Raw genomic sequence first — 17,675 nt, forward strand, 5'->3', positions numbered from 1 at the left:
AAAATACGAAGGAATTACGTGTGAGCATTCCGACTCTTATTAGATCACTGTAAGTATAGTACGAAGGCAGTAGTTGTTTGTCGGGGGTTAAAACAAGGATGAAGTCAACCGGTCGAGTCAACGTTTGGGCGGATGGATTCCGCGGTCTACAAGCCGACGCTACGGCTTCAAGTCGTAACGCCTCAATTATTGGAACGGCGTCGTCCTCCAAATGCCTCGTGGGTACTACGGTTGCAGTTGGTGGGTGATCGGGTACAGCACTGCTTTTTAAGGAGTTTGGTACAATTGGGATGATATGACAATGGTGGGCGATATTGATGGGTTCAAATTTTCATAATCAATCAAACATCTTTTATAGTGTATCCGAGACGTATTTCGCCACCAGTTGAGCATGATTTATGATCATCAATTCAAAGCACGAATTTTATAGTTTCAGTTTGTTAAAGATTGGCGTGGGTGCAAGTTGCTCTAGCGTCGACCTTTTAAAGCATCATAAAGAATACCAATGTGCATTCATGTAAGGGTTAGTCCCGTGGAGGATGCAGCTTAGGTGATCATGAATAGGTAGAACACGAACAGTTAAGCAGGTTAGGTGATCATGCCTATTTTCTTAATTACGGTTGAGCGGAAGAGAGAGTTGACACGCGTTGACGGGTGGATTGGATCATCCGGCTTACCTCCTAAAGAGGTTGGTTGAAATGACACGGTGATATGATTGCCTAGGCATTTGCTTGTGGATGTTTAGCTCCAAAGAGGGGACAAAAGCCGAGAAGCATGACACCCACCCTAGGACATGCATCCTCAACATCTACCCAGCTAAGCTTTGCTTAATACTGGCTTCTTCTACGACACACCAATTTTGCTTGGCATCATTCAATGGATGAGACACAAAGCCAGACTCACCAATATACCTAGCTTTGTCCATATGATCCATAGATTAACATCTGGTATGACCACAACTCAAAATGGCAACTCGAGCAGTACAAGACCTTCATATATAGAACAGGAGGAAAGCCTCAAGGAAACGAAAGATTACAATGTGATTGCAGGTCTAATCTCTATGCCAAAATATCATGGGATGACCCACAGGCCAGTTTTTGCCAAAGGACAGATTGGCAGATTCCTCTTGCAGAGACTTAGACATGTATATACCATAACGTTCACCAAATCCACTTGACTGCCCCAAATAATAAGCATTCCACAGTATCTTCATCAACCTTTGCATTTAGAATGGGGAAGCAGACTGCTTCCAACACAAAAACCAGTCCTCAGGCTTCTGAGTTACATAGTCCACCTATCCTGCATTCATCTAAGGGAAGAATTTGCATCTGAAGAGACCTCAACAACACCAGACGGAGCTCGTGGTTGAGGTGTGTTGGCACCACCTGTGCTGATGTCATCCCATTTAACCTCTGCTGTGACTCGAGTTAAGGTTCCAAAAAGATGGTCAACAGAGAACATAAAAAAAGAGAGCAATGTCTTAGAAAGGATGCATGCAGTCTTCCACATATCTGTAATGCTAGCACCAGCATCTGATAGAAGCCAATAATCAGCTTCAGTCTGCAGCACATAGTAAATCAACCAATGTTAATAGAATTTTCTTGTAATCCATTCACACAATCTGCAAACAATGATGTGCAATGAGTTCACCAATTATTTTTTCCTTGTACAGATGTAGGTGACAGATCAATTGTAAGAACCAGAAACATAAAGCAATGTAAGAACAAATGGAAGTCTAATGGTGCTTTCTACTTCTACATCCTTGAATATTCTGAACAAGAGGATGAAGAAGCAAACTGTTTCTACTTCTACAAGTGCATATTGAAGACAGAAGCTTCATGCCATAGGAATTACACCAGATCTTGTCAATAAGAAATTAAGATAAAGAAATAAAAAAAAACAAGAAGAAAAAACTACCATTATTAGCTTGGTTATAAATTATAATAAAACTAAATTATGGCTGATTGGTTTATGTCAACTTATTCTGGAGGTGGATCATAATTGACTGCATGTACAAGTCTTAAGGATCTACATGACTCAAGTCACCATGGTGATATATTTCTAGCTAAGAGATTTTGGCTTCAGAGAGTTAGTATCGACAATGAAAGTCGATCAAAGCCATCACAGACAAATGAAAGACCATTTTAAGGCTTATGTTGTTTAAATCTGCATCTTCAAAACTACTTACATCAATGTCTGAAGGAACAATCTTCATCATACCACCATCAAAATCCCGTGAAGAATTTACATCAGACCAGATCCTCTCGCTGTGTTGAATATCAACCTCCATTCCATTCCCTCTGCTCTCTTCTGTGACAAATGGCACCATGTAGTTCTCGACAGATCCTGAATTTGATATGGGAAGGACCTTCGGGGGCATCTCAACACCACTCATCCCCTCATACTTGTCTTCAAATTGACTAAAGAAGAAAGAACAATAGCAATGAGAACATAATCGATGGCAACTTGGGCATTCAACTTGCTTATAGAGATAGAAATTCCAAATAAAAACAGAGAATTTTACCTCACAAGGTATACATCTATAGCACCCATAGTGCTTCTTAGGACAATTCGGTATCTCCTCCGAGGATATTCCTCAGCCTGCACCACATGATCATAGAACTCACAAATATTTGTGTGTATTTTGTACTAGTCAAAACTAAACATTGAACTCTAAGTTACTTTTTACTAGACCCTGAAATTGCTCACCTCATCAGGATCTGGAACTTCAAGGGTAGTACCATGAGGTGCTTTAATTGCTATTAGTGTTTTGTTCTGCATATTAGAGATAATACAGGAATTGCAGGTTTATTTACACTTTACAGCAGCTAATATCTGTTTTCAGTATACAAGTTACATCTAAGATAAACTACGGGAATTAGAGTTCCAAAGCAAAAAAACTGAAACCTGAAAGCAGGGAAGGTGCGAGATATCATCTTTAGTCACGTAAAGCCACCTAAAGGCAAACAGATTTTGTAGCAATTGAGAGCAGAAGTTAAACCAACATCTCTGGCATACATATGCATTAACGAAGATACTTACTTATGATTGCTTTCATCTTCACTGAGGTCCCTCAGTCTTTCTTGCATTTGGCTTCAAATAACTTATAATTTTCACCATGATTGATAAAACATTTTAAAAATCTACTCGCTCCAACTATAATATTCACCTGATAAGCTCATCTAATCTGCACTCCTCCAACGTAAGTTTGTCAATTTCTTCCTGAATAAACAATAAAAAGTGGATTCACATTGTGTTACCTTTTCCATATTAAGTGACTACATAATGGAGCAACATAAGAACTAAGTAGGCTGCAAAGTACTTTCAGTAATCAAGGAAAAAAAGCGCACGTGAATCACACCTGTAAAATTGAAGCATCATCATCAACCTCAACTGGACCCATGTCATCTAGTCCCCTGGCATTCAACATCATATTGCACTGAGTTCTTCATAGGTTGAAAATCTCACAGAAGCACACAGAAACAAGCAAAAATCTGATAAAAAAAGAGAAGTTACTTCCAAGAGATTCTGTTTTTAAGTGTTTTCTCTACGAGTCCAATGCCTTCAAGAACATTAGTGATGTCATATATCCGCCTCTTTTGCACCTGTACAGATATATTTGTTAAATTTGGATAACTGAAGAAGTACTTAGCAGTTAATGGCATTACCTTCAAAATTTCTGTGGCTTTATTCAGATCAAGGATGCCATCTTGTGCATGTCTAAGCAAATTGATAAACTTCTTGGTCAAAAGCCCTTAAAAAAAATGAAGAAATATGATCTTCAGTAATACAGGAAAACAACATCCAGAATAATTCGACAGATTAAGTAATTGATTCTTCATCAGTATCAGGTTAACAATGGACTCAATCACCTAGGGAACTATCATAACGACTATTTCCAACTGGAGTAAGATTGTTGCCAGGAGGTGAACCTGCAAATGGCCCAATAATAACAATAGTTATGTTCAAATATCTACACTAAAAGAGAACTATTTTTCAATCAGGACAACAAAGTTTGATCATATGATGAGAACTTCAACTAGAAAAGCAATTTACAACTACATGTATCGAAGTAAGCGGTGAGTGATTTTTCCCAAATGCTAGACCTAACCATGTTGAGTTGATAAATTAGAATAAATAGATCGACTCACCAGCATATGACAGAAGGGTTTGAGTGCTGGACTTACTGTGCTTAGAAATCTTGGACTTACTATATGTCTTTCTTACTTTTTCTGACACCGGTGTGAGTAGAGGACTTGTGAATCCCACAGCATATCCAGTGCTAGTTGCCCGCTCGTGCAGTACTTTAGCTTCATTATCTTCTTGTACAGACTTTCTCTTTAACTACATATTGTCAAACAATGATTGGCATTTTAAACAACTAGAAGAAAAAAAATAAAAATTTGGATAAAGAAGATGATATATTATCATCAAACTCTATGGCAAAGCCTTGACAGGACATATCTTAACAACATGCTAAAAATTCAACATTGCTGAGGAATTACCATGCATCTAAAATTTATCAAGTGTAAGACACTACATTCAGAAAAGCAACAAAGCAAACACTTTAGCTAATGAAGATTGCATTGCCACCACCATGCATTGGGCATCGGTTCAACAGTATCTGGTGCAACAAGATGTGGAGAAGAACATGTAAGCATCATCATCTAGGACTTGGGTCTAAAAGTGAAGTGTTTCTGCAATCATTTTAAAAGAGTAACATCACTAGTTACTGGAATCAACCTCTAATTTTCCATAGCAAAATACATTTTCAATTGCAAAGGGATATCAATGCTATCCTCCCCAAAACTGAAGAAATGGGTTATTATTTAAATTAAAAACGACAGTGACTCTAGTTAAGGCCAATTTCCAAATGAAAAAGGATCATTACTAACCTCAGCCTCTTTCAAACTTGAATGCAACCAAGTTCTCTTTAATTTTGTCAAGAAGCTAACAGAAATAAGAAGGGAACAATAAACAAAAAAGATATGCATGCTTACCAGAAAATAGTAATCACTCAAAATGATCTACAAAGTTTCAAAATTGTTTCATTAAATTTCCTACATCTCATCCAGCAGCATTCAGCAAACACCGCACGAATTTTACATGAAAGAAATTATACAGAAAGTTCAATAAATAGGAGATGATGATTCTATTTCCAACTCACTGCTCCCGACCACTCAAGATCAATCCTCACCCACCAAGAATTCTTACTGATCCAAGTTATCTATGGTTACACACAGCTACTTCTGAATGGGATATCAAGCAAAAAGTGAATACATGACATTGCATGTCCCCAGGAGCACCTTCCGGGAACTCCATGGGGACAAGGACCCATGAGGAACTCGAACCTAGATCATGACTAAAATGGTAACAAGGTAGAGCTAAGCTTGGACGGTTGCTAACCTATCCTAATTAACTTGAGACAAACCTACTACGAATGGAAATAATTTATGCAAGAAGTTATATAGCACCTGAATACCAAATTGGTAACTCCTTAATTGGTCCACCTTGACGATGGAAAACACCAAATCACTCCGGACAATAAACCTAAACCAATAACTATCGACAAATAAACAGTAAGTAACACAAATGGAGCATGCAATTAAGGAAGTCTTTTAGTTCAACTCAAGGATAAAAAAAGACCGACAAACCTCCACCAGAAACTCACAGGAGTCTTAATAACCAGCGCATCGGCCATGTCGTCTCCGCCGCCCGACCGACCGACGGCGGCTGAGAACCCCTGATGCCCATCCAGCAAGACGAACGGCGGTCTTGACGAGGCAAACGGCAAGCACTGCTTTGACGGCTGAAACATCTGCCCTGGCTGCTGAGCCGGTTGCTTCCCAGCTGCCTGGATGCTGGACATCAACCCGAACCAGATCAAACCAACAAAAATCCAGCTAGAAATCACCGATCCCGCGGCGAAAGCCAAGAGATCGGCTGCGGGGACGAAATCCGGGCCCGGAACCCTAGTTATGGTCGAATTTGACGGCGGAAGCGGCAAGGCGGAGCCGATCTCAGGGGGTTGAAGGATTCTAAGATAGATCGGCGGCAGGAGGGGCGATCGGACTAGAGGCGATCGGAGGGGAAAAGAGAGGGCGGGGAGCGGAGAGGGAAACAAGAGGAGGAAGAGCAAAACGAGGGGCGGGGAAGGAGGGAAATCATAGCGTTCGGACTTTGGATAAATATATGGAGGGAAGGCACGAACCCAATAAGTGTTATTTAGGTGCCTTCCCATGTAATTCTACCACACAGTAAGAAGCTTGAGTAAGTCGAGGGATTAATTACTGGGCTTATTGAGCTTAATTCTAATGTCTTGTTAGAGATCGCTTTTGTCCTCTTACATACTTATTGGGCTTAATTAGGCCCATTACAATGGAACTCGATAAAGTCGGCCGCGCCGGACTCTTCTCCGATCTTTTCATACGCATTGAAGTGGAAGAGAAGCAGCGATGGAGGCCGGCGGCGTAGGTTGCGGCGGAGGCGGAGGAGACGGGTGGAGTGAGGCAGTAGAGGACTTGGTCGACCGCGGCGATGTCGAGGGGGCCATCTCCGTCCTCGAATCAGTGGTCTCGAGGCTGCAAACCCTGGATGGCCCCCCGTCGCCATCCGGCGATCTCCGCCTCGCCGCCGCCCTCGGGGATCTCGCCGACCTTCACTCCTCCCGTGGCTTCTCCCTGAAGGCCGACGAGCTCCGGTCCCGCGGTTTCGCCATTCGTACCCGCGGCTCCGTTCCGCCTTTGACCCCGACATCAGGGTAAGCGCCGACCTAAAGATCGAAGAATTAGGCATGGCGGCGCTTTCGACTTTGACTCTTGAATGGTTTCTTATAATTCTCGTGCTGGTTTCGTTACTTTTTCATTTCTTGTGGATTAAAGGGGTTCTGAGCCAGTGAGGGAGAAGATTTCGCCGCAAGAAGAAATTAGGGTTTCAACTCCTTCTAGCGACCACGAAGAAGACGAAGATGGTACTTTCTTGCGGCCGTTAGCTGGGGATGTTAAATAGTTTAGTTGATATCAGCATTTCTGGTGGTAAATGTGCAGATTGGGAGGCAATTGCAGACCGTGGCATCCATGACGAATCGTTGCTATCTTCGAACACTGGAGATGGAGAGGCATCTAGTTCTTCAAGGAAAGATCCCGAGGTGCTTGTAACTCCAAAGAGGCGGGGAAGGGGATCTTTCTTGTACCAAAAGAGTTGCTTGTACAGTGAACAGGTGGATGCCGTGACCCTTGCCGATGACAACTCGAAGTTGGACATTGAATCAATTGAGGGTCATCAACGTCGTGCTGAGGACGATGCAGCAAGCGGGGGCAGGAATTGTGAGTGTTCTTAAGCTTTAATCTGCCGTTCTTGTTTAGCTTTGGAGTCTTTTTTCATCAGAACAGAAAAAAAGGGTTGAATGTGATATATTTCTATGTTCTTAGCTGGTTATGGTACCAACCATGTTCTTGTGCTATATGACTTTCCGCCTAGTACTCGAACAACGGAGTTAGAGAAGTTCTTCGAGAAATTCAAAAATGGTGGGTTTGCTATCCGATGGGTCAATGACACTGTTGCACTTGCAGTTTTCCGAACACCAGCATTTGGTATGTTGTATGACCTACTTTCTTTTTGACAAACATTTTTTGTTACAACTATAGTTTGAGGGTTATTATCTAAACACTTGATATCTCCTGCATGAATCAATTGGTTGGCAGTAAAACTATGGTGTTTCTCAGTTGTCACTAAAGTCAATTAGCAAGATTTTGATCTCTTGAGGCAGATGCCAGTTCGAGTTAAGATCTATCTTGATCTATCATGTCAGAAAGATGAATTGTTTAGTTTTCCTTTGCCATGAAAAAGGGTTGTAGTCCTGAAGGTTTCATTCTTGATGACATGTTCGATTATGCATCCATATCGTGAAGCTTATGGTTGCTGACATTCACATACCTTTAATTTTATGCCTAACCAGAAACTTTTTGTGACTAAACCTGAAAATTCAGTCTTTGATCAGTTGGCATGATTCCACATCAAGGATTTGGAATCTCATGATGCCTATAATTGGATAATGCACTGAAACATGCCTTTTATATTGTAACAATCATACTTCAAAAAGGCTGCCATAGACATAGTGCTTACTATGATTGCTCTAAAAAGAAGAAAGTCCAAATGTAGATTTATTATAACAGAGTAATAAATGCACCACCTGGAATATATGATATATATCTGTCACCGAGAGCAAGTCTATGGATATTAGCAAGAAGCCTATGAATATGTGCATGCCTATTTATGTTCTGGAACATGCATTTGAATAGCATCATAGTCAAGGGTGTTTGAACAAACTAAAATTTGAGATCTCCTTTAAATCTTAATAACAGTTGTGAAGCCATGTCGTTATGCAACTACCAGTCGCTTATATTAGGATCTTTTATCTATGTATTCTGAAATCCATTTATGATTCATTATTTTTATCTCATTGGCCATTGTGCTTTTCTTTCAATAGATATTAGATTTGTGCCTAACTATTCTCTATACTCTTTTATAAAAGGATTTTGTCTATTATGATTTACATGTAACACACGGATCATGATGCACAGGATCAGGATGTACGAGAATTTGTCTTAGAATAGATGTTTTGATTCAAAATAAGAGGCAGCTCAGTTTATTTTTTAGCTTGCAATACCAAACATTGTGTTGTGTATAGAATAACAATGTATTTGATTCATCATATACATGTTCTGACAAAAAACCATTTCATTTCATCATGGGATTGAAATTAGTTGATGATAGTCAAGTTTTTTTTGTCAAAATATTCATTTGTTCATCATAGTTTGTATCAAGGTCTGCAATTTCATACCGTACCGGAGTTTCGACGTTCGCTTGGTACGGTACGAAACTGTATACCGAGCGAGACACCGCTTGATATATATGTATATGTATATGTATATATATATATAATCCGAAAAAGGCGACGTCGCCGAACGTCGCCTTTTTCTAATATATATATATATATATATATATATATATATATATATATATATATATATATATAATTTTATTTTATTATTATTTTTCGTTCCGTCGGGTAACGGACAGTTCGCGTATCGGTATGCCGTCAGACCGGTACGTACCATCCGTACCGGACGGTATCATTCGGTATTGCCTACCTTGGTTTGCATCATATAGATCTTGATGTTATCAGAATTCTTAATTTATGAGTTGTATGGTGGTAATCGTGTCACCAAAAAGAGTGACTAAAGTGGTAGATTTAAGGCTGGTATTACCCAGATTATAAATTGTCTTATTGTACTGTCAGAGATATTGATATTTTGGCAGCATTCCGAGGAACTTCTCAACTAGATGTCTGCTTGAAGGAGGAGCATTATATGGAATCCTTTTCATGATTTAAACTGCATTGCATCCTACTCATCATGTAAAAGAAAGGAGGAAGAAAGAAATTATTTGATTAATGGCTACAGGATCTAGTCAATTTAGGCCAAATGTTCTTGTCTCTGAAGAGCCACATTTGATAGTATAAGTTATCGATGGCTAGGATTCAAGGAGTTTGGACCCTTTTATGTTTTAACTTTCACCTCGTATCTCCGATTTCATTATCCCATGTCGTCACTGTAGCATTTTTATGGTATTCATTCATTCCATCCATTAGAAGCTTTGTTTCCCTGTTTAAACCGATACGAAATCTGAATTTTTTCAAGCAGGATAAGAAATGGAAGACTATGCTTCGAGGGTTACATTGCTCCTTCAGAAGGTTCATGCTGTCTTTGTTACTCAGAATCGATCAAATTAATCAGACATATATATTTCTGCTTCCTTGAGATTCTTGCCTTAGTCCATCAAACAAAATCCTATATATGTGTGTGTGTGTGTGTGTGTGCGCCCATGCCCGCACATGACAAGCAATTCAAAGTGAGCCTCACAGTTGTTAAGTAATAATAGGTTGCAAGAGCATTCATAGTTAGTTGCTTATACTAACATTAGACTTGTTTAAGTATAGTGACAAGTAATCTAAGAGAGGTGAAACTAGGTAAAGGTGAAAGAAGAGACTAGAGAAATTATCCCTGAAATTTTTGGGTTACTAGCTGACCATCCAACTTTCCTTAATAGGTCAACTTTGATCTTCTAAAGATAGGATTCCCCAATAATTTCACAAAAGTGCTCAGATCCATTCAGAAATTTGGATATTAAAGAAAGTGGAAGCAAATTGCTATTGTGCCTATCCAACAACTCTTACCAATAATTGGAATGAGCAGCACATGTACATTGGAACTATCATATATGACACTTTAGATTCCTCTTTCAACTAATGGGAAAATAAGTTATACTGTTTAATGTACTGAATAAGTTTTATATTTAAAACCAATTTCTGGATTCCTTAGAGAATTGAAAACTTCAATTTTCTTTATTTTTTTTGAATATTTTGATCTTGTAGTTTTCTCAACAGAAACTAGTCTTAGTTATTTTTTTAAAGTTCAGATGGTCTTGTTAATAATAATATGGCAGATTACAATACTTGTTTCTGGTTGCAGCACGTGATGCTCAAAACATCACTCACTATCCATTCAAAGTCCGTTCTCTGCAGGAGGATGATAACCTGTGGAACCAGATCTGCACCAAAGGTATACTGTTTCCTTTCCTTTATCTTTTACATTTTTCTGATGTAACTTCTTTTTTTTTTTTTTTTCTTTCGCTGATATCTGCCACAAACTGTAGGGATTACACCGTCCAGAACTTTCTGGGTAGCCTTTTCTGTTGCAATTCTTTCCGTTCAGTTTTACATCTTATTTTGATGTTTGCATGTGATCTTTAGCTGTTTGTACTTTTGGTTACTTAAACGGAGGTTGGAACTTTCAGATCTGGAACCTCCTTACCCGAGGCCTAAGACTTCTGCAAGAACAGCCCAAAGGTTGATTGCTCAGGTAGTGGGAATAAAGCCGTCTACCGAATTCGGGTCTAATGATCTGAGGAAACAGGAAGAAGCAAGAAAAAATCGAATAGTGACTCGGAGGTCCTTGCGTGATGATGCCTGGGGCTCTGATGATCCGTAGCAATTCATTGTGTCAACTATGATAACTCATTCCTGCAATCAAATGTCTGCACTTGGGAAGACAATGTGCTAGGTGCATCACCATTGGACCCAGTGATTTGAGACACTCTCCGGGTGTTTCTTGTTGATTGTGGGGTTGATCTTACTTGGAGAGATTAGTTCTCGTGAAGTTGACTACACAAGTGTGACAGGTTTTTTTTATCACCTCACTTGTAGGCTGCTGAAATTATTGCGTGAAAAATTCATAAATTTTATTTTCTTCTCCCTTCATCAAGTAAAGAAGATTTATAAGGATTGACATTTTATTCTATAGGTGCGCATTGACAAGCCACTGTAAGTTGCCTGCTGAAATACCTGTGAGATCTTGGTGGATATTTTTAGACTGCATTTGTATCTTGTTTTGGTGAAAATTTTACCTTGTTCTTTTGTGTCCGGTGTTGTTTTCATATACTAATGGTAAATAGTGGAATGAGATCAAAGTGGTAATCAGATAGTCAATCTCATATTCTCAAAAAGCCTACGCTCTTAGCATCAGTCCGCAGCGCAGCTCCGACCGAAAGTAAACGCAGACCAACATCGAATTAAACCACGTGCCACAAAATGACGAGTCATCAAAGGCCACACCTCTCCTGCTTTGTTGATTTCCATCCCACATCTCACGCGCATAGCCTGGAGGAGTATTCCAGAGTCATTGTACACCAGCATATGAACTTGATGGAAACTTACAAGCGTTGGGTTTCTGTGGGAGGAGTGGGGCTGACGGGTCAAAGTAAAGAATGGAGGAGGTCGACGCCGTCATTTGCAGCCATACGCCGTCGCCCAGCTTGCGGTGGGAGAGAAGGCCGTGCGACGAGGAGCGTGCGGCTGATCGATTGATTTTATTCGTGGTCGGATAGAGAGCGGAGGACTCGGTAAGTAGATGATGGCCGCTGATTGGCGGACGCTCGACGTTGGAAGGCGGAGTCTCATTGGATGACCAAGCCAACCTCTCTCTCCCTCTTTCGTTCTCTCTCTCTATTGGCGGGACTCTAGCGTTGGAGGTGGAGTCTCATTGGCTGACGAAGCCAACTTCTCTCTCCCATTGGATGACAAGCCACCCTCCTCTTCTCTCTCATTACCTCCATAACCCATTACTCTTAGTTTTTGTATCGAATGGTATCTAATTCAATGAACGTTAATCTTATCCGAGAAATACCCTAAATGAATAACAAAAATTATATAAATAAACAAATTAAAATAAAAGATAATATTGAATATATTTACTACAAAATAGACATAAAAGGAAAAAAAAACCTATAATTACGTGAGAATCTTCTAACATCTTCTTTCTTTTGCCTTCTCTTCTTACCACTGCTTTAGAAAAAGGCAGCAACACAATTTGCAAAGCTGAGCGCATTCTGATCGAAACAGTCTTTACTATTTAGTTGAGACGTTGTCATCATGATACTGGTCAACTCCAAAGAAGAGAAACAACTGGTGATGCTCCGCTAATTTCCCAGAAATTTAAATTAACAATGCTCATCAACATCATCTTCTCCATCTCGCACAGCTTCACGACCCATCGACATCGATGGCAGACAAGTTGATCTGCTGACCGTGATTTCCGCAGACCAAGTAACATTTGGCCTCCTCCTTTGGTTGCGATGGATCTCCTGCAATAAGCTGACACCATTGACTTTGGCGTTCTGCATTCAACGGATACCATTTTCGTTCGCGTGGTCAAATACAGCAGCATGCATATATCCATGGAAGGAAGATGGTGACAGCTCTCCATTTTATTGCGATGTTGGAATTCCAAGTTAGAGTCCGGAGGTTGAAAAGTGGTGGCGATGTCGATGGGAGTTCCATAACACTGTGCTGCCATTTCTCGCTGTTCCTTTTGGAATAGTAAGTTCTTGGTTGCCGCAGAATATTTACCTACATGCGGATTGCAGTACTGGAATTGCCATCCGATCAGAATGAATCTTCTTTCTCGGTTGTAATGTAATATATTATATTTTGAGATTCTTGAAATAAGTATAAAGATTAAAAAAAAAAATCCCACGTGAAGGAATTCTATTAAAAGAAAAAAATTTCTTGATAATTAGGGTTTGATTGTTTTATATGTATCTCTATATTTTTCAAGATGTATTATTTTGTATGTATTGATAATTAGGGTAAGAGAAAATACATAAATTTTTCAAGATTTATGTTTGTCTGAACGAGAATAACTCGAAGATTTTATGATTGATCTATGTGACGAAGAATTTGATTTTTTCAAGTAAACAGGAGTTATCAAACCATGTCAAATTTTGTATTGACTTTCTCATGTATTTTTAATTTATTCTTTCCATTTCATGTTCTTTTCTTCCTCCCCAACATTTACCCATTTTTATGTTAATGTGAGACTAAACAGAAGTATTATAGAAACACCAATCCATAAACAAATATACTAAAGATAACACCACCTTATTAAGACTCTTTATCGAACCTTAAGAATAATGCAACTAAAACCAACATGAAGAGAAAAAGATTATTTTTATTTTTATAAACGATAAGCGACGAAGGTAGAAAACGAGTCTAAAACCATACGATAAACTATCAAAGTTTTTATCGACTAAGCTAGTCGACACATTCGAAAAGATTAATTATTACCGTAGAATAATTAAAACAGACCCATCCATTCTTATAGTACTGATTTTAATGCATTGGAAACATGAATACTATCCATAGTTAATGGAAATAAGCATACGATTTATGTAGAGAATGAAGTGGAGAAGAAGAGTTTTCTCAAGTCATTCGATGGAGTCATGGATAGGAAGCCAGCAACAGAGGTGGCAAACAGGGAGAGCTCCTCCAAACCCTAGAGTGCAGCTTCAGTATCTCCTGCGCCTTATCCTTGAGCCTCACTCCACAGTCCACCTGAAGCAGCAAACACAGCTTGGACACCGCCCCGACTTGCAGCATCTCCTGCAGCACCGGCGGCGACGGCGACAGCTTCGCCACCGAGCACAGTATCCTCGTCGACATGGCGCTCGCCAGCTTCGAAACCCGGAGTATCTTCTTCGACACCACGGAGATCCCCGCCGCGTGCGCCACCACCTCCGCCCGCCCCTCGGCGCACCCGCAGAGCTGGTCCAGCACCGCCAGCAGCATCTCGCACCTCCTCCTCTCGGTCTCACCCAGCAACAGCTCGATCAGGACGAAGACAGCTCCGGCTCGCACCGCCTTCACCTTGTTCCTCTTGCAGCAGCAAACGCCGGCGAGAATCTGCAGCGCGGCCTTGGTGGCCTGTCTCGAGACCTTGTCCTGCAGCCCCTTCACGATCCCGGAGAAGAACTCCTCTCTCAGATCTGACATTTTGGACGGGGACATGACAGGGACCAGAGATTTGAGGAGGAGGAGGGCGTAGGCTTGCGACTGGTCGTTCCGTTGGCTCAAGATCGACGTTAGCGTTCCGACGAGATCGTCGTTCCTTCGAAGCAGATCGAGTAGGCGTTCTCCCGAGATCTGAAGGGAGCACAAGATAGCCAGAGCTTCATCGCCATCATTGCATTCCTCTTGTTCTCTTATGATCGAGACCAAGAGATCAGCCGCACCGGATTCCTCGACGCACCGTCGGTTGCGATCGCTCTCCAACACGACGCTCTTCAGCCTTTGGAGAGCGCTCATCCGCGTCTGCGGAATCACGACCTCATCGAGGATGGCGGCGACCTGGGACTTGTCGACCGTGGGACGGGGAGTCGGGAACCGCTCCACGCCGTCGGACGCGTGCTCCACGCACCACGCTTGAATCAGCCGACGGAGAGTGTGGTTCGGTGTGAGGTCGAGCTCCGGGGGCAGCGGTTGCTTGGTGACGGGGCAGTCGCGGTGCTTGCCGGAGAACAACCACCGCTCGATGCTCTCCCGGTCGTACGTTATGCCGGTGGTGACGGTCACCGGATCCCTCATCATCTGAAGAGATATAGGACAGAGATAGTATTCTGGGACTTCAAGTACTCCTTCCATGAAAGCCAATGGAAGAAATGGAGTTCTCCAAACAGTGATCACACTACAGCTCTGAGACTATGGCTATCTGAGGAAGAAGGGTGAGGGGAGAAAGGCAGATGTTGAAGTTGTCATTGGCAGCTCAAGTTTCAATTGGGATAGGGTTTTATACAAATGTGTCTGTGTGTGAGAGAGAGAGAGAGAGAGAGAAAGAGAGAGAGGAAGTCAATGCAGACTTTTCTTCTTTGATAAGAGTAATTGACTTTATTGTATGTGAGTCTATATAGTATTTTCTGTGGGTGTCTCAAAGTCATATATTGGCTTTCAGATCTAAAATTCTATCTTTGGACTTCCATTTGTATGTCATTTAAAGTATATATAAACAGCATTTATTGGTATGACTCTTCTTCATGTGGTGGTTGTGGTTAGCAAACAATTCTACATCATTATAATTGTTTACATATATGACACTAGAAAAAAAAATTAAGTATATGCATGCACATAAAAATTTGGATAATATTAAAATATATTTTATTTAAATTTTGAGATCTTGATCATATTATCGTAACTCAACATTTTTACTAACTAGGATAGCCGTTATGATTGAATTCAAGGATATTATCGTAGCTCGATATCGGTTGACTAATTTCTTAGGTAATTATTGACTTAGTTTTGATGATTAAAAAAATATATTTAATACTCTAGTTTATACAATATATGATTTTTAAGTTTAGTTTGTATAAGTGTGTAGTACTATAGACATGAAATTTGGATGGTTTTGAATGAATGCAATACTAATATGCTTCATCATTTCCAAATGATAACAATGTGGTAGATTCATGTTGGAGGCTGGCACTTGAACTCACTTAAATGGCTTCTCTCTCACTAATGGTTCACGCTCCTCCACGCTCTTCACACCATCCTCCTCTTTTGACCCCTCCCTCCAAGCTTTGCCATGAATGAGTTCATAAACTGGACATGTAAACAAAACACTGCCACTTATTCCTCTACAACACCAATACTACTACCTCACTGTTGGTGTGACATAAAACACCAAACAAGTGTCTCTTTGTGCCTAATGACCCCTTTGAATATGGACAAATAAATAATTGTATTTTTGATTTTTTATTATTCATCCATAATCATTCATAAGTTATGAAGATAAGATTCGATCGTAAGACCTTACTATTAACTTAAAAAAAATTAATTAATATTTTTTAAAAGATAAATAATAAAGACAAGAACACATAATACTTACATATTAGTTTGCCAATTAATTTCAATTTCTGGAAAATAATTGTTCAGAATTTTAGTCTTACAAAGATAATATATTATGTTAAAAGACTATTTATTACTTTGCTCATCAGTGCATAAAAGAAAATAAGAAGACAAAAGTTAGGATGTCAATATGTGTCCAAATCTAGTTAGACTTTGACCATTCGACAAAAAAGATGCAAGTCAGTCGGCACACTAAATGTTTTCTCTGAATCATCTAAGAGAATTTAAGAGAAATCAGAAAAGAAATTTCTCCTTTTTCTTTACATTAATACCCAAAAAATTCATATGCCCCGCCCAAAACTGCCACCATGGAAGAAGAAACGACTGCCTCAAAACACGTACTTTTTCTCCCGTGGCTGATGCGTGGCGTGTGGAGTGGAAGAGTAAAAGCACGTGGACGCGCGCCGTCAACTCTCGCCACCGACGCGCAGAATTTGACTTGGAGGTTTGGTCCAAATCGTGGCTTTTGTCGCTTCTCCGTATCCGTCAATCTTGTGTTACCATCATGCTTTTAGGGTGGAAGATGCCGCCGGTAATGGTTGATGACCCAAACCAAGTCAATCATATATCTAACATAAGGATTCGGATGCAGTTCAGCAGCTGCTGCCTCCATCATTTTGATCTCATGAATTATTATTGTTTTCTAAGATTAAACACTACTGAAAATTATAATAATAAAAAGATTTAATTTAAATAATTTGAAACGTGGAACGATCTAATTTGTCAATCGAACCGATCGAGAATTCAATTTCCAATTTCATCAATTCGACCAACCGTAGCAGCGCATCGAAAGTATCTGATGACGTTGCTGACGCCTCCCTCCCACCCCGCCACATGCAGCAGTGGAGGCCGACGTGCGTGTGGCAACGGCGCAGCTCTCTCACCTATCGAGTGTTTGGGTAAATGAGTCTTACAGGCCTTTTTGACCGGTAGATTTTGCTGCGTTTCCACATCCACCCCCCCTTCCCCTTGCTCACGGCCGTCCTACTTTGGTGGTGGAGCAAAGGTTGAATGAATACACACACCCTCTCGGTTGTTGAGTCTTATCATATACGGTACTGCTAAGTCCCGTTTGTTTGGCGTTCATGATCCCAATGTGATGTGATCCTATGGAGTGGGGAGAATTTGAATGGAACTTTGGGCTGCGACCGGAATTGCATGGTGGTTTCATATCAGACCCACTCATCCAGCCGGCGATTCCGTGACGGAATCGTATTGATCCACGGACTGTTGTCCTAATATGCAGCAAGAGCCTCAAACCGTGCAACACGTTTCTCAAAGCACATCCAACATTGCGCTGCATAGGTATTTAAATATATCTTTAACTTAGAACTTGTTGATATTAGTTACACTAGTCATGATTGAAGTATTTTGAATGAAC

General features: G+C 40.4%; 3 protein-coding genes across 11 annotated transcripts; 1 reads left to right on the top strand and 2 right to left on the bottom strand.

Annotated features, from left to right (window-relative positions):
* Positions 1–908: 908 nt before the first annotated feature.
* Positions 909–6,256, bottom strand: LOC103968369 (transcription factor E2FB). 9 transcript variants are annotated; one of them, XM_009381547.3, is made up of 14 exons: positions 5,672–6,256; positions 4,188–4,344; positions 3,873–3,932; positions 3,669–3,754; positions 3,517–3,605; positions 3,362–3,416; positions 3,170–3,222; positions 3,043–3,093; positions 2,908–2,956; positions 2,710–2,775; positions 2,525–2,601; positions 2,189–2,420; positions 1,494–1,560; positions 909–1,415 (listed from the first exon to the last, which is right to left on the bottom strand). In XM_009381547.3, the coding sequence occupies exons 1-14, from the start codon at positions 6,239–6,241 to the stop codon at positions 1,306–1,308; spliced, it is 1,722 nt and encodes a 573-aa protein (XP_009379822.2). In that variant the 5' UTR covers positions 6,242–6,256; the 3' UTR covers positions 909–1,305. The 9 variants fall into 9 exon arrangements, with proteins under 9 accessions (XP_009379822.2, XP_009379820.2, XP_064943142.1 ...); XM_009381545.3 differs by having other exon boundaries at positions 4,152–4,344; XM_065087070.1 differs by having other exon boundaries at positions 3,517–3,754; positions 4,152–4,344.
* A 151-nt stretch (positions 6,257–6,407) lies between these two features.
* On the top strand, positions 6,408–11,360 carry LOC103968370 (uncharacterized). Its single transcript, XM_009381551.3, has 6 exons — positions 6,408–6,760; positions 6,882–6,970; positions 7,047–7,325; positions 7,431–7,592; positions 10,533–10,622; positions 10,858–11,360. The coding sequence occupies exons 1-6, from the start codon at positions 6,456–6,458 to the stop codon at positions 11,049–11,051; spliced, it is 1,119 nt and encodes a 372-aa protein (XP_009379826.2). The 5' UTR covers positions 6,408–6,455; the 3' UTR covers positions 11,052–11,360.
* Positions 11,361–13,594: 2,234 nt separating this feature from the next.
* On the bottom strand, positions 13,595–15,141 carry LOC135595008 (E3 ubiquitin-protein ligase PUB23-like). The gene has a single exon (XM_065085511.1). It carries the CDS (start codon positions 15,035–15,037, stop codon positions 13,838–13,840), a length of 1,200 nt encoding a protein of 399 aa, XP_064941583.1. The 5' UTR covers positions 15,038–15,141; the 3' UTR covers positions 13,595–13,837.
* Between the last annotated feature and the right edge of the window lie 2,534 nt (positions 15,142–17,675).

The sequence above is a fragment of the Musa acuminata genome, chromosome BXJ1-10, assembly GCF_036884655.1.
Source record: "Musa acuminata AAA Group cultivar baxijiao chromosome BXJ1-10, Cavendish_Baxijiao_AAA, whole genome shotgun sequence".
NCBI lineage: Eukaryota > Viridiplantae > Streptophyta > Magnoliopsida > Zingiberales > Musaceae > Musa > Musa acuminata.

Coding starts and splice junctions, on each gene's coding strand:
- LOC103968369 (XM_065087068.1), bottom strand. CDS start 6,241: ATGGGAAGGCACCTAAATAACACTTATTGGGTTCGTGCCTTCCCTCCA. Junction 3,933..4,151: donor AACCCTTCTGTCATATGCTG/GTGAGTCGATCT, acceptor GGCCATTTGCAG/GTTCACCTCCTGGCAACAAT. Junction 2,421..2,524: donor ATAGATGTATACCTTGTGAG/GTAAAATTCTCT, acceptor TTTCTTCTTTAG/TCAATTTGAAGACAAGTATG.
- LOC103968370 (XM_009381551.3), top strand. CDS start 6,456: ATGGAGGCCGGCGGCGTAGGTTGCGGCGGAGGCGGAGGAGACGGGTGG. Junction 6,761..6,881: donor CCTTTGACCCCGACATCAGG/GTAAGCGCCGAC, acceptor TGTGGATTAAAG/GGGTTCTGAGCCAGTGAGGG. Junction 7,593..10,532: donor TTTCCGAACACCAGCATTTG/GTATGTTGTATG, acceptor TTCTGGTTGCAG/CACGTGATGCTCAAAACATC.
- LOC135595008 (XM_065085511.1), bottom strand. CDS start 15,037: ATGGAAGGAGTACTTGAAGTCCCAGAATACTATCTCTGTCCTATATCT.